Raw genomic sequence first — 15,902 nt, 5'->3', positions numbered from 1 at the left:
AATTTACCTGCTGTGAGTACAGGATTGAAGATGCTGAGGTTCAGTATAGGCATTGTATCTACACTACCAAACAGGAAGGTGAAGTTTCCATAGATTATGAGAAAACAACAAAGGGGCCACATATCTAAAGTCTTCTACTAGAAGACCTAATCCTCCAATCACTCTTTCCATGAAAATTTTTTTGTTTGTTTTGTTTTGTTTTGTTTGAGACAGGGTTTCTCTGTGTAGCTTTAGAGCCTTTCCTGGAACTCACTCTGTAGCCCAGGCTGGCCTCGAACTTACAGAGATCCACCTGCGTCTGCCTCCCCAGTGCCGGGACTAAAGGCATGCGCCACCACTGCCCAGCTCCATGAAAATTTGAGTAAACAAATTCTCTGATTTTTATGCCCAGAACTCCCTATATATTTTAATAAAAATTTCTAGCAGATTTCTTTTAGTTTCATTTTTATTCAAAAATCCATCTCTTTGCATCGTGAATTGGGTCAACTATATCTGTGTATTCATGTCCATACATTTTTATCAACTGCAGCTCAATAAAATGCACAAGGTATGGACAAACCACTCTCCAGTTTTCAGACAGCCTCTGCCTCTCCAAGACACAGCTTCAACTCACCTGTGTTGCCTTCGGTTGAGGTCAGCTCACTGCTTGGGGATCTAGTTGTTCCAGCAGATGGTCCAGTCGTTCCTTTCAAAACACACAGTGTTATGACAGTGACAACGTAGCAGGCCAAGGTGCTCTCTGCTGCCTAGCATTTTATTCATTTGTGGGTACTTCCTACTTCTGCTTCAGTCTTCCCAAATCATGAACCTCACATCTCATAAGAGTCTTTGAATCCTTTGCTGGACTTTTTTTTTTAATTTTCATAAAAATAAGATTAGCATTTGATCCCTGGGACAAGTTGCCTGTCAGAAACAACTGGATGTTTCAAATATATTCCCACTTAGGCCCCTTTTCCATGGCTCCACAATTAATGGTATTATAAAGAACACAGATCTGAACTTTTCTCATTGGTGCTAACTTGTAGCTGGCAGAAAAAGCCATGACCTCCAAACTCAGAGTCCCTAAATTCAGGGCAGGACTCTCAGGATCATCATGACCTGTAAGCACACACAAGAACCTAATGCTGACATAAGGTTCTAATGCAGTTCTCCTGCTGCTGACTGATGTATAGAGCAGAAACTGGGCTTCCTGTCCCTGAGACAGACATGGCCTTCCTACCGTCCATGGATATGAGTGAAAACATATGCATTTTTGATTTCTGAAGACTCGGAGCCTTCTCTCTTTTATTTACCTGATTTGTTGTTGGCAGAGGTTGAGGGCAGGTTGGAGGAGACTCCAAGGGTGGTAGTGTGTCCTGAAGACACAACTGTGCTCCCTAAGTCCAGGAAAACATGGATAGTACTAGTGTTATTCATGACATTATTAGGTGTTCATAGATTTTTAGAATAAGGTACAAAGTGGCAGTTCTACATACCCCTCCCAAGCCCTTTATTCGACTGCTCTTTCAATTTGACTATGGGCCATCATCTGTTGCATCAGGAAATAAGGAAACAGTCCGGTCTATCGTCTCTTACCAGAACCTGGGGTTGCTGTACTTGCAGCTGCAGGGGTACTGCCACCTGCCACACCAGTGGTTGTTCCAGATGATCCCTTGGATGTGCCTGATATTTATTGTGGTTAAAAAGAAGGCCAAGAGTATGTTATTCCATTGTCTAAATATACCACATTTTTATTATCCACTCATCTGTAGACAGACATCTAGGCTGTTTCCATTCCCTGGCTAATATGAATAGAGCAGCAATGAACATGGATGAGCAAGTACCTCTGTATTAGGATGTGAGTCCTTTGGAAAAAATGTCTAAGAATCAAGCTCGATCATGTGGTTTTGGAGGAACCTCCACATTGATTTCCCTAGTGGCTAAACCAGTTTGCTGTCCCAGCAATAAATACATGTTCCCCTTCCCACTATCCCTAACAACACTTGTTCTCATTTTTTATATCTTAGCCATTCTGAACAGGGTTAGACAGAATCTCAATGCAGTTTTCATTTGCATTTTTTTAAGGATGCTGAATAAATGTAAAAATATCCTTCAAGCATTTGCATTGTACATTTTGAAAACTCTCTGTTTAACTGGGTTGCTTGTTTCTTGGTGTTTAGTTTTGTGATTTCTGGGTATAGTCTCCTTACAAAACCTCTGTTAGACATATACAGCAGGTGGAGATTTAAACTTAAAGAAATATGTTATGGTTGTGAACAGAAATATACTACATTTTCCCTCTCAAAAGTAAATGTATCAAAATCAATGTCATCTTAAGTTTATATATTGATTTTATTATATATATGTATGAATGCATGTATACATATTCTATATACTAATTCCTTTAAAATCATATTCATTAACTATAAATCATATCAAACTAGTTGCTGTCCATTGAGAATGGATATTGAAAATCTGGTATATATACAAAATGGAATAGTGCTCACCTCTCATGAAAAATGAAGGGAAAACTAAAAAACCAATTAAATGAGAATATATAATATTAAACTAGGTCACACAGTTTCAGAAAGCAAAAAAACCTGCATGTTTTTCTCTCATAATTGGGATCTGGCCAATGAAATGTGCATGCATAAATATAAACAAATGTTCATGTGAGTACAGTATGACATGAAGGAAAAAGAACAGGGATTTCTGGATTAAAGAGGATGAGAAAGGACAGAAGCCAAGTAATGGAGGTTTTAGGAAAGAGGACATAAAGCAAACCATTTTGATAGTTCTAATTCTCCACAAACTTTTGTTTTAGGTGATAGATAAGTGAACATATTATATTTGATGCTGAAATTGTAAAATTTATGATGAAACACTACAGCTTCCAGTGGAATGTCTGTTCGAACTATATAGAGGTTCATTGAGTTGTATAGACTTTGGTCAGGTTACTTTTGGTGTCTTGATATTTTGATTTATTAGCAAAAGGTTTTAGTAATAATATTTATATGACTTAAAAATTAAAACATAGTAAGTGAGTAATACTCATTACTGACAGAAGCTTATGATGGAGGAGGGTGGTAGTGAGCATTTCTGCATACATGACTGTTTGCACCCTTATACATTAGATTCTGACTCTGCAACTGATAATTTTTTTTAAGTAAAAATGATTATCTTTTATGACAGACTTGACCCTAAAACTGTGAACAACAACAACAAAAAACCCCTTTCTACCTTCCTTGATCAGAAATTTATTCACAGAAAGAAAGGTGAATAATAATGTATGACATCTGTGACAGTGGTCAGCTTCCCCACAGAAACTCATCCTACCTCATAAGTGAAATGCTCACTTATCAGCTGCCTGTGTGAGCCCTGCTCACATCACTCTGTACCTGCAATTCCAGATGTGTTTTCACCAGTAGCTCCAGTGCTGGCTGCCTGTGTTCCTCTACTTGTCCCTAAAGGGATAAATATGGTTTTAAGGTCACAATGATGGCTACAAGTCTCCCAAGGCAATAAGTTCTACAGTGTGGTCCTTGGTCACCTTTCCTGAAATTCATTATCACACACATTTCTGGGAAACACCTGTGTTAGACCTTGCCAGAAATTTCTGTCTTGCCTGGTAGGTTTCCAGTGGTGACTCCTGTGTCAGGACCCTCAGGCGTGGTCTCCCCCTCTGCTCCTTTGGTAACTCCCACAGACTGTCCTGTTGTGACTGAAAAGCAAACGATCCATGCTAGAAACATGTACTAGTTCTCAGAAGGGAGACACAGAGAGTTCAAGACCAAATCTCATGATGTGAACATGTCTATCTTTCATTTAATATGGAGGAATCATGGCTAGGGTTTTGATTCTGCATGAAAATATGATGCTCTACCTCCTTTTTATTCATCTATTTGAACTCAGTACTCATATGCTTATTGAAACCAACTGGGACTTTCAGATGTATTTCTGCCTGGGTAGTTCATATAAGAAAACACATTTATGGCTGGAGAGGTGGCTCAGAGGTTAAGAACACTGGCTATTCTTCCAGAGGTCTAGGTTTAATTCCCAGCAACCACATGGTTACTCACAACCATCTATAATGAGATCTGGTGCCCTCTTCTGGCCTGCAGGCATACATGCAGGCAGAATACTGTATACATAATAAATACATAAATCTTGAAAAAAAAAAGAAAGAAAAAGAAAACACATTTAATAACCATGATAAAGAAGACATTTAGAATGTTTCTACTTGATATTAAGTAAATTAGAGTCAGGATAGTAAGTAATCCTTAGCTCTCATGACTCATTGTCCTTAAGCTCCAAGAAAGGAATCAGGGCCATCATTGCCCCAAAGTACACATTAGCAACCTAATTATGGGATAATAGAAACATCAACTAATGCAAGTATCTTTTTGATGCTAGTTCCCTTTCTATAAATATACAAGGAATTCCTGCATTCTCTAATGAATAAATGTGATATCACTAGCCCCTCATTTGTCACCAGAGGACTCATAGTCTTGTGATATACATGCCATTCTTACATTCTTACATTCTATATAAATAAACAGAGAGCTCAGAGCCTGCTCTCTTTACTTACCTGGTTTGCTGCTGGCAGAGGCTGTAGATTCACTGGAGGCCTGAGGGACAGTAGTGTGTCCTGTGGATGTCACTGTGCTCTCTAGGACAGGAAAACATGCATGTTGGAGAATCATGTGATTCCAGTCATCCTTATTTATATGAATGAACTTGCAGGATAAAACATGAGAAGACAGAGAAGACACATACTACACCACATCCAATGCCATGAATTTCAGTCACACATACAGTGCAATTTTCCAGACTATCACCTGAGGCCGCCTGGGAATTGATGAGCAACTGAGGCATCTCCAAAGGCTAAAGAGTCTTACCTGATGCTGGGGCTCCAGTACTTGCAGGTAGAGCGGTGCTGCCCCCTGCTCCTCCAGAGGTGGATGCAGAAGTTGTCCCAGGTGTGCCTGTTGATTATCATGGTTAAAAAATGAGTAAGAAAAATTAAAGGGAGGTTTTTCTTTAAAATAAGAATTGAAATGGTCATTTTTTTCCTCTTGCAAAACGAAAGTCTCTACTCTTGTAAAAAGTTCAAGGCCAACTTCTTTCTAAAGAGAAATCCATTAATTTGACAACATGCTGATTTGGTGAAATAGTCATCAATTAGAACACATAATAATGTTATTTTAACGTGAGACTCCTTGCAGTTGGTCTTAGATTTATCCCTGGTGCATGAACTGGCTTTTTGGAGTCCACTCCCTAGAGTGGAATACCTTGCTCAGCCTTGATACAGGGGGAAGGGGCTAGGGCCTGCCTAAAATTGATGGGCCAGACCATGGGGGCCTTACCTACTCTGAGGAGTGAATGGGGGTAGGGTAGGGAGTTCAGGGGGATTGGGAGGAGGAGAGGGAGGGGGAAACGCAGTTGTTATATGAAATGAAAAAAGAAAATATAAAATATAAAAAAGGGAAAAAATATAATAACTATGAAGGTAAGTGAAATTCTGCATGGAGGAATGCTAATGATTTTAGAACTGACTTAAGACCTTGTGAGGATCTTTGTCAACCTGACTGCTCTCTACCATACTTTTAGGCTCACATGTCTCTTGATTGTTAATTTTATAAAAAAATAATATGAAGATGCAGGTCATCTTGGAGTCCCTATTATTTAGTAAATAATGTATGCTTAAAATGATATGAGACACAAAATTAAGTACTTGGCAATAAATATAAAAACTTCTGCATACTTAGGTGTGGGAATTTTTATCACTTGGCACACATTTCCTGGGCATATATCTGAGAAAATTAACAGAGAAGGAAAGCCCAATCTACAGATAGGTGACAATCAACAGTTTGTGCTAGCTACATGTTTCTATGGGAACAGCAATGTTTCTAATGGTCACAGATAACAATGGCCTCAGAAGCCTCCCAAAGCATTTCAGAGTTAACCTCATGTCATGAAGATCTACACACTGCTCCTTCATCACCTTTCCTTGAACTAATGATCACAAACAGTTCTGGACAACACTGGCATGGGTCCCTGACACAGGCCACCATTGAGATCTTATCTTGCCTGCTGGACTTCCAGTGGTAACTTCTGTGCCTTGGGTTACAGGTGTGGCCTCCCTGTCTGCTCTTGTGGTAACTCCCACAGACTGTCCTGTTGTGCCTGCAAAGCAAAGGAGCCATGCTGGAAACACTTCCTAGTCCTCAGAAGGGAGACATGGAGAGGTTCAATTCTATACCTCACTCAGTCAATAAGTCTGTACTTTGCCCAGTAGCCTGGCTGTTTCACCTCTACCTGAAGTTCCTGTTCTAACTGACCCAAGTCTCCTTGGATTTTAGCACTGCTGCTGGATTGATTCCCTGGGTGTGCTGCCTCCCCTGTCGCCTGTGTGTTCTGCAGGGACTAAGGATCCTGGGACACGAATGATATTTTTATTTTCCTTAGGAATAATGACATAAGCAAAATGTCTGGCCAGGAAATCTTATCTTTCCCAACTGTTGGATATGTTCTCATGAGTTGTTATGTTGTCCTTGTGGCTGACAGCAGACCCAGAGTCCAACCTGAGCCTTTGCATCCCCAGAGACTAACCTCTCATTTGCTCTCAAGGATCTCCGGCAAAACAGTAACATGACAAAATTCCAAAGTATGTTAGACAAATACTTTCCCAAATCTGGAGCTATCTCAATCTCCTAGGACAATACCTACTGTCCAGGCATTCCTTTAGAGACTGAATACTCTGGAAATGTGCCTGGGCATAAGGATTTTGATATATCTCTACCTCCCCTCTTAAGCCTGTCTGTCCTTCTACTTAAAATGTGGAACATCAGCCAGTTTCATATGATGAGAAGGAAAAAGTCCAATGATTTTTCTGCTCAGTCATGTCTACCCTTTGAACCCAGTGTCATGTTATCAATAGCCTTGGCTTACTGCCCCAGGGAGAAGAAAGACTCTTAAAAATGTGATGTTCTCTCTTTTACTTTAGTCCTTGTATGTCAATCTAAACTTTGTACTTTGATTTAAATGAGCTGAGTAATGGTAAGGCGATCCACTTTGTCAAAACCCATGCCACCCTCACATCAGCCAGTACTCACTTGACTTGTCTGAAGCCTGGGGCGATTCACTGCTTGGGGCTCCAGATGTTTCCCCAGCTGATGGCGTAGTAGTTCCTTTCAGTGAACAATAATTGATTATCAGGATGTTTGATATAGGGGTACAATTCAGGATGCTAATGCTTTCAATTATCTTCCTTATATTCCTTCATTCTCTTTTATTTCCATTTTTTCAACAAGTGAACACAAGTGCTCAGATGACCCAGACCATCCTTCAGAGAACTCACTGACTTGTTGGATATGAGGGAACTTGTACATATTGACTTGTTTGACATTAAGACACTGTAGTTCTATGTCAAAGCTCATCATTCTCATCAGAGCCTGTAGTAGGGACTTTAAGGATCTCTCCAGACTCCCATTTTCAGTTTATTTCTTAAAAATCTCTCTCTGTATCTTTGGCCACAACATGAGCTTTTCCAGGTAACAGCCTCAACTCACCTGCACTGACTTCAGATGGGGTCTGCTCACTGCTTGAGGATCTAGTTGTTCCTGATGATGATCCAGTGGTTACTTTCAAAGAAACACAATGTCATGAATGTGAGCAGCAGTAGACCACATTACTCTGTGATGTTGATTGTCTTCCTTAATTAATGTATAGTTCCTATTGCTACTTCTATCTTTGTAAATTTCATAGGATATGGAGGAAGCTTGCTAGGCTTTTTGAGCCTGCATGGAATTATGATGGTCTACCTCCTTTTTATTCATCTACTTGAATCCAGTACTCATATGCTTATTGAAACAAACTGAATCTTTCAGATATATTTCTGCCTTGGTACTTCATATAAGAAAAAACATTAATAATCCTGATAAAGGACACATTCAGAATGTTTCTACTTGTTACTAACTAACTTAGAGTAGGGTAATAAGCATTAGTCTTCATGACTCAGTGCCCTTAAGCTCCAAGGACCATCGCTGTCCCAAAGTACACATTAGCAACCTAACTATGGGATGAGATAATAAAAACATAAACTAATGCAGTCCTCTTTCTGATGTTAGCTCCCTTTCTCTAAATATACAAGGAATTCTTGTATTCCTTTATAAATAAATGATGATATAGCTAGACTCTCATTTCTCACCAGGGGCTTCATACCCTTATAATATACTCGTTATTTCTGCATTTCCATATCAGTAAATGGAGATATATTAAGTTCCCCATTTGACACATGACAACTCAGAGCCTTCTCTCTTTTACTTACCTGGTTTGCTGCTGGCAGAGACTGGAGATAGACTGGAGGACTGAAGGGTGGTTGTGTGGCCTGAAGATGACACTGTGCTCTCTACAACATGAAAATATGCATGTTGGGGACTCATATGATTCCAGACATTCTTATCTATATGAATGGACTTGATGGATAAAACATGAGAAGACACATTCTTCTACCACATTCAGTGTCATGAATTTTACTCACATGTACAGGGCAATTTTCCAGTCTTACCTGAACTTGGGGCTCCAGTACTTGTAGGTAGAGGGGTGCTGCTCCCAGTCCCTCCCAAAGTGGTTCCAGAAGTTACCCCTTGTGTGCCTAATATTTATTGTGGTTAAAAAAGATAAAGAAGAAAATTGATAGGGAGATTTTCTTAGGAATAAGAATTAAAATAGTTTTTTCCCCTCTTATGAAGTGAAAGTGTCTACCCTTATCAACTTTAATGACAAATTCTTTCTCAAGGGAAATCAAATAATTTGACAACGTTCTGATTTCTCAAAGGAAATGAAATAATTTGGATGTTGAAACTAAGAGGAATCCAGACATCCCCATTTGTATGAATGGACCTGAATAATAAAACATGAGAAGATACATTCTTGCATTGCCTGCTCTGTCCTGAGTTATACTCACACATACAGATCAAATTTCCAGACCATCACCTGAGGCATCATGGGAACGGATGAGCAGCTAAGACATCTCCAAAGGTAAAGGATTCATACCTGATGCTGGGGCTCCAGTACTTGCAGGTAGAGCAGTGCTGCCCCCTGCTCCTCCAGAGGTGGATGCAGAAGTTGCTCCAGGTGTGCCTGTTGATTATCATGGTTAAAAAATGAGTAAGAAAAATTAAAGGGAGGTTTTTTCTGAAAAATAAGAATTGAAATAGTCATTTGTTTCCTGTTATAAAATGAAAATCTCAATAGCAACTTGTTTCTGAAGGGATATCAATTTAATAAGTTACTGATCTGGTTAAATATTCATTAATTAGAAAACAAAATAATTATGTATGTAAGTCAAATTTTCATGGAAGAATGTTGATGATTTTAGAACTGATTTAAGATCCTGTGAGCACCATTGCCTACCAGACAATTCTCCCACATAATTTTAGGCTCACATGTCTCATGACTGTTAATTTTATTATGATTAAGAAAATGCAGGAAATCATGGAGTCCCCCTATTATTTAATAAATAATATATGCTTAAAATGATACTAGACATAAAATAAATTCTTATTAATATACATCGAATCTTCTGCAAACTTGGCATGGAACACATTATCATTTGGACCACATCTCTGGGCATATCTCTGGGGATACTAATGGAGAAGGAAAGTCCAATGTATAGGAAGGTGACTACCAATGAGTTGTGATATCTCCATGTGCTCCTCCTCTTGTTTCTATGGTTACAGATAACAACAGCTTCAAAATCACCAGCCCCTCATTTGTTACCTGAGGACTCACAGTCTTGTAATATACATACCATTCCTGCATTTCCATAAAAGGAAATGGAGATTGACAGCCCTCCATTTGACACCTGTAAACTCATAGCCTCCTCTCTTTTACTTACTTGGCTCTCTGCTAGCAGAGGCAGGAGATAGACTGGAGGATTGAAGGATGGTTGTGTGGCCTGAGGATGTCACTGTGCTCCCTACAACAGGAAAGCATGCATGTTGGAGACTCATATGATTCCAGACATCCTTATTTACAGGAATGGACTTGAAGGATAAAACACGAGAAGACACATTCTTCACCACATCCTGTGCCATGAATTTCACTCACATAAACAGGTCAATTTTCCAGATCATCACCCAAGGCAGCATGGGAATGGATGAGCTGCTGAGATGTCTCCAAAGGAAAAAGAGTCTTACCTGAACCTGGGGCTCCAGTATTTGCAGGTAGAGGGGTGGTGCTTTCTGCCCTTCCTGAGGTGGATCCAGATGATGCGCCAGGTGTGCCTGAATTTTATTGTGGAAAAAAGGTAAATAAGAAAATTGATAGGGAGATTATCTTAAGAAGAAGAACAAAAATAGCTTTTTATCCCTCTTACGATGTGAAAGTGTTTACCCTTATGAACTTTAATGTCAAATAATTCTTTCTCAGGAAAACAAATATTTTGACAACATACTGATTTCTCAAAGGAAATCAAATAATCTGGATGTTGAGATTTAAATAACTCCAGACATCCCTATTTATATGAATGGACTTGAGTAATAAAACATTAGAAAATATATTCTTGCATTGCCTGCTCTGCCCTGAATTTTACTCATGCAAACATATCAAATTTCCAGACCATCACCTGAAGAGGCCTGGGAATGGATGAGCAGCTGAGACATCTCAAAGGCTAAAGAGTCTTACCTGAACCCGGGGCTCCAGTACTTGCAGGTAGAGAGGAGCTGCTCACGGCTACACTAGAGGTGGATGTAGAAGTCGTCTCAGGGGTTACTGTTGATTATCATAATTTAAAAAAAATAGTAAGAAAAATTAGAGTTTTTTCTTAAAAATAAGAATTGAAATAGCCATTTTTCTCCTTAAAAATAAATGTGTCTGCTCTTACAAAAAAAAAAGTTCACTGTCAACTTCTTTCTCAAGGGATTCCATCAATTTGACAACATGCTGATTTGGTGAAATATTCATTGATTAGAAAACATAATAATTATGGAGGTAAGCCAAATTCCTCATGAAGAATTGCTGATGATTTTAGAAATGACTTAAGACTCTGTAAATATCTTATTCAACTGACTGCTCTCCACCATACCTTTAGGCTCACATGTCTCATAACTGTTAATTTTATAAAACATATGAAAGTGTAGGACACCTTGGAGTCTTCCTATTATTTAGCAAATAATATGGGGCTAAAACGAAACTAGACACAAAATAAATTCTTGCAAATATACATTGAATCTTCTGCAAATGTGGCATGCGACTGGTTATCATTTGTAATACGTATCTGGGCCTATCAATGAGTATATTAACAGAGAAGGAAAGACCAATGTATAGGTAGGTGACAATCAATGAGTTGTCATATCTCCATGTGCCCCTCCTCTTGTTTCTATGGGAACAGAAATGTTTCTTAAGGTCACAGATAATAAGGGTCTCAGAAGCCTTCCTAAGCATTTCAGAGTTAACCTAATGTCATCAAGTTCTAAACTCTGCTCCTTCATCACCTTTCCTTGAACTAATGATCACAAACAGTTCTGGACAACACTGGCATGGGTCCCTGACACAGACCACCATTGAGGTCTTATCTTGCCTGCTGAGCTTCCAGAGGTTATTTCTTTGCCTTGGGTTACAGGTGTGGCCTCCCTGTCTGCTCTTGTGGTAACTTCCACAGACTGTCCTGTTGTGCCTGCAAAGCGAAGGAGCCATGCTGGAAAAACCAACTAGTCCTCAGAAGGTAGACATGGAGAGGTTCAATTCTATACCTCACTAGGTGAACAAGTCTGTGCTTTGCCCATCAGCCTACCCCTTTCATCTCTACCCACCAAATTGCTACTATTGAAGTTCCTGCACTAACTGATCCGAGTGTCATTGAATTTTAACACGGCTAGTGGGTGCCCTGGGTGGGCTGCCTACTTTGTCACTTGTGGGTTCAGCAGGGAACAAGGTTCCCAGACACAAATGACATTTATATTTATCTTGGAAAAAAATGACACAACAAAAACTCTGGCCAGGAATTCTTATCCTGTCCAACTATTGGATAAGTTTCCATGAGTTGTTATATTTTACTTTTAACCGAGAGCAGACCCTGAACACAATATCTGCCTCCCCAAACCCTGAGTCTAACCTCTCCTTGGCTCTCAATGTTCTGTGGCAAAACAGTATTTGACAAATTTCAGAAGTGTTCTAGAAAGCTAGTCTCTAAAACATGAGAGTTTTCACCTCCTCCTAGTAAAGACCCAGTGTTGATATGTTCCTTTAGAGACTAGATACTCTGGAAATGTGCCTGGGCATGAGGCTTTTGCTGCATCTCTGCAGCCTCTGTTAAATCTGTCTATCCTTCTACTTGGAAGGTAGAATAGCATCCCAGTTTTATATGATGAGAAGGAATAATCCAGTGCTTTTTCTATTCAATCAGGTCTACCCTTTGAACCCAGTATCACATTAACAAAAGCATTGGCTTACTGCTCTAGTGAGGAGAAAGACTGAAAATGATACTGTTCTCCATTTCACTTTAGTCCTCAAATGTCCATCTAAAGTTTGCACTTTGATTAAAAATAATCATGGGTCATGGTAAGGCGATCCATTTTGTAAAAACCCATGACATCCTCACATCAGACTGTACTTACTTGACTTGTCTGAAGGCTGGGTCGATTCGCTGCTTGGGGCTCCAGATGTTTCCCCAGCTGATGGTACAGTAGGCCCTTTCAAAATGAACAATAATTTACTATCAGGATGTTTGATTAAGATGTATAGATCTGAATGCTAACACTTTCAATTATTTTTCTTAAATTCGATCATTCTCTATCTCCCTATTTTAATTAAGCAATCACAAAATCTGTCATGAACTAACTGACTTATTGGTTGTGAATGAACTTGTACACATTGACTAGTATGACATTAAGACACTGGAGTTCTATGTCATAGCTCTGCAACTTCATGAGAGCCCAGTGTAGGACCTTTATGAGATGGATCTCTTCAGACTCCTAATTTCAGTTTATTTCTTAAAAACCTCTCTCGCCGGGCGGTGGTGGCGCAGCCAGGCGGTGGTGGCGCACGCCTTTAATCCCAGCACTCGGGAGGCAGAGCCAGGCGGTTCTCTGTGAGTTCGAGGCCAGCCTGGTATCCAAAGTGAGTTCCAGGAAAGGCCCTAAGCTACACAGAGAAACCCTGTCTCAAAAAACCAAAAAAAAAAAAAAAAAATCTCTCTCTGCATCTTTGTCAAAAGCATGAGCCTGTCCTGGACACAGCCTCCACTTACCTGTACTGACTTCAGATGGGGTCTGCTCACTGCTTGGGGATCTAGTTGTTCCCGCTGATGATCCAGTGGTTACTTTCAAAGAAACACAATGTTAAAATGTGAGCAGCTCTAGACAACACTGCTCTGTGATGCTGAAAGTCATCAATAATTTATGAGTAGTTCCTATTGCTGCTTCAATCTTTGTAAATCACATGATATGGAGGTAGCTTTGCTAGGGTTTTTGATTCTATATAGAAATATGATTCTGTACTTTCTTTTTATTCATCCATTTGAATTCAGTACTCATATGCTTATAGAAACCAACTGACTCTTTCAGATATATTTCTGCTTGTGTGCTGATTCATATATGAAAACACATTTAATAATAATGAAAACGAAGTCATTTAGAATGTTTCTACTTGACACTAACTTAGAGTCAGGATAGAAATCCTTAGCCCTCATGACTCAGTGTCCAAAAGTACCAAGGAAGGAATCAGGGCCATCACTGTCCCAAAGAACAAACTAGCAACCTAATTACAGAACAATATAAGAGAAACATCACCTAATGCAGTCTTCTTTCTGATGCTAGCTCATTTCTCTAAATATACAAGGAATTTTTGCATTCCCCTTTAAATAAATGGTGATATAACCAGCCTCTCATTTGTCACTTGAAGACCTACAATCTTGTAATACACATGCCATTCTTACATTTCCATATAAATAAAAGGAAATTAACAACTCTCCATTTGATGCCTGAGAGCTCATAGCCTTCTCTCTTTACTTACCTGCTTGGCTGCTGGCAGAGGCTGTAGATTGACTGGAGGTCTGTGGGACAGTAGTGTGTTCTGAGGATGTCACTGTGCTCTCTAGGACAGGAAAACATACATGTTGGAGACTCATATGATTCCAGACATCCTTATTTATATGAATGGATTTGTGGGATAAAACATGAAAGACACATTCTTCTACCACATCCAGTGGCATAAATTTTACTCACACATGCAGGTCAATTTTCCACACCATCTCTTGAGGCTGCACAGGAGTGGATGAACAGCTAAGATATCTCCAAAGGCTAAAGAGTCGTACCTGATGCTGGGACTCCAGTACTTGCAGGTAGAGCAGTGCTGCTCCCTGCTCCTCCAGAGGTGGATGCAGAAGTTGCCCCAGGTGTGCCTGTTGATTATCATGGTTAAAAAAACGTGAGTAAGAAAAAATAAAGTGAGGTTTTTCTTAAAATAAAGAATTGAAACAATATTTTTTCCCTCTTACAAAATGAATGTCTATACTCTTACAAAAAGTTCATTATCAACTTCTTTCTCAAGGGAATCCATTACCTGACAACATACAGATTTAGTGAAATATTCATTAATTAGAAAACATAATTTGTCAAGTAGTAATGATGATGATTTTAGAACTTACTTAAAACCATGTAAGCATTTTTGCCCACCTGACTGCTCTCTACCACACTTTTAGGCTCACATGTCTCATGACTGTTAATTTCATTAAAATTAAGAAAATGAATGAGATCATGGAACCTCTTATTATTTAGCAAATAATGTATGCTTAAAATGATACTAGAAATAAAATAAATTCTTGGAAATTTACATTGAATCTTCTGCAAACATGGCCTGGGACTGCTTATTATATGGACGACATCTCTGGGCATATCACAGGGAATACCAATAAAGAAGGAAAGCCCAATGTATAGGTAGGTGACAATCAATGAGTTATGCTAGCTCCATGTGCTTCTCCTCTTATTTCTATGGGAACAGGATATTTCTTAAGGTCACAGAAAACAACAGCCTAAGTATTGTCCCAAAGCATTTCAGGGTTGACCTCATCACATTCAGTTGTGTACTCCAGTCCTTCATTGTCTTTCCTTGAACTAATGATCACAAACAGTTCTGGACAACACTAGCAGGAGTCCCTGACATAGACCATCATTGAGATCTTATCTTGCCTGCTGGACTTCCAGTGGTGACTTCTGTGCCTTGGGTGACAGGTGTGGCCTCCCTGTCTGGTCTTGTGGTAACTCCCACAGATTGTCCTGCAAAGCAGAGGAGCCATGCTGAAAATATTTACTAGTCCTCAGAAGGGAGACATGGAGAGGTTGAATTCTATACCTGACTAGGTGAACAGGTCTGTACTTTGCCCAGCATCCTACATGTTTCCTCTCTACCTACCTAATTGCTACTAATGAAGGTCCTGCCCTAATTGACCTGAGTTCCTTGGAATTTAGCACTGTTGCTGGGTCCCCTGGGTGTGCTGCCTCCTGTGTCACTTGTGGACTCAGCAGGGACTAAGGATCCTGAGACACAAATGACATTATTATTTTTCTTAGGAATAATGACACAAGAAAACAGTCTGGCCAGGAAATCTTATCCTGCCCAACTTTTGGATATGTTCTCATGAGTAGTTATGTTGTCCTTGTAGCTTAGAGCAGACCAAGGCTCCATCATGAGCCTCTGCCTCCTCAGGATCTAACCTCTATTTGCTCTAATGGGTCTTTTGCAAAACAGTAGTATGACAAATGTCCAAAGTGTGTTAGATGAATACTTTCCCAAAACCAGAGCTTTATCTGTCTCTTAGGACAAGACCCACTGTCCAGGCATTCCTTTAGAGATTAATTACTTTGGAAATGTGTCTGTACATGAGTCTTTTCATTCATCTCTGCATCTTATCTGAAGTCTGT

The 15,902-nt window shown here is 39.5% G+C and overlaps 1 protein-coding gene across 1 annotated transcript in view; it reads right to left on the bottom strand.

Moving 5' to 3' along the window:
• Muc19 (mucin 19, oligomeric) overlaps positions 1–15,902 on the bottom strand; it is a 186,241-nt gene that overhangs the window by 52,260 nt on the left and 118,079 nt on the right. Inside the window, exons 92-113 of the mRNA XM_052747381.1 lie at positions 15,171–15,257; positions 14,297–14,383; positions 13,996–14,076; positions 13,232–13,303; positions 12,600–12,674; positions 11,564–11,659; positions 10,669–10,764; positions 10,182–10,268; positions 9,881–9,961; positions 9,037–9,123; positions 8,549–8,635; positions 8,309–8,389; positions 7,551–7,622; positions 7,095–7,169; positions 6,070–6,165; positions 4,878–4,964; positions 4,568–4,648; positions 3,605–3,700; positions 3,378–3,443; positions 1,576–1,662; positions 1,293–1,376; positions 614–685 (exon numbers count right to left, since the gene is read on the bottom strand). Coding sequence (XP_052603341.1) covers positions 614–685; positions 1,293–1,376; positions 1,576–1,662; positions 3,378–3,443; positions 3,605–3,700; positions 4,568–4,648; positions 4,878–4,964; positions 6,070–6,165; positions 7,095–7,169; positions 7,551–7,622; positions 8,309–8,389; positions 8,549–8,635; positions 9,037–9,123; positions 9,881–9,961; positions 10,182–10,268; positions 10,669–10,764; positions 11,564–11,659; positions 12,600–12,674; positions 13,232–13,303; positions 13,996–14,076; positions 14,297–14,383; positions 15,171–15,257 — 1,833 coding nt within the window. The remainder of the gene's footprint in view (positions 1–613; positions 686–1,292; positions 1,377–1,575; positions 1,663–3,377; positions 3,444–3,604; positions 3,701–4,567; positions 4,649–4,877; positions 4,965–6,069; positions 6,166–7,094; positions 7,170–7,550; positions 7,623–8,308; positions 8,390–8,548; positions 8,636–9,036; positions 9,124–9,880; positions 9,962–10,181; positions 10,269–10,668; positions 10,765–11,563; positions 11,660–12,599; positions 12,675–13,231; positions 13,304–13,995; positions 14,077–14,296; positions 14,384–15,170; positions 15,258–15,902) is intronic.

Source organism: Peromyscus californicus, unplaced genomic scaffold (assembly GCF_007827085.1).
Source record: "Peromyscus californicus insignis strain IS unplaced genomic scaffold, ASM782708v3 Scaffold_20__1_contigs__length_68692818, whole genome shotgun sequence".
Taxonomy (NCBI): Eukaryota; Metazoa; Chordata; class Mammalia; order Rodentia; family Cricetidae; genus Peromyscus; species Peromyscus californicus.
This window is presented reverse-complemented; position numbering and strand designations above follow the sequence as displayed.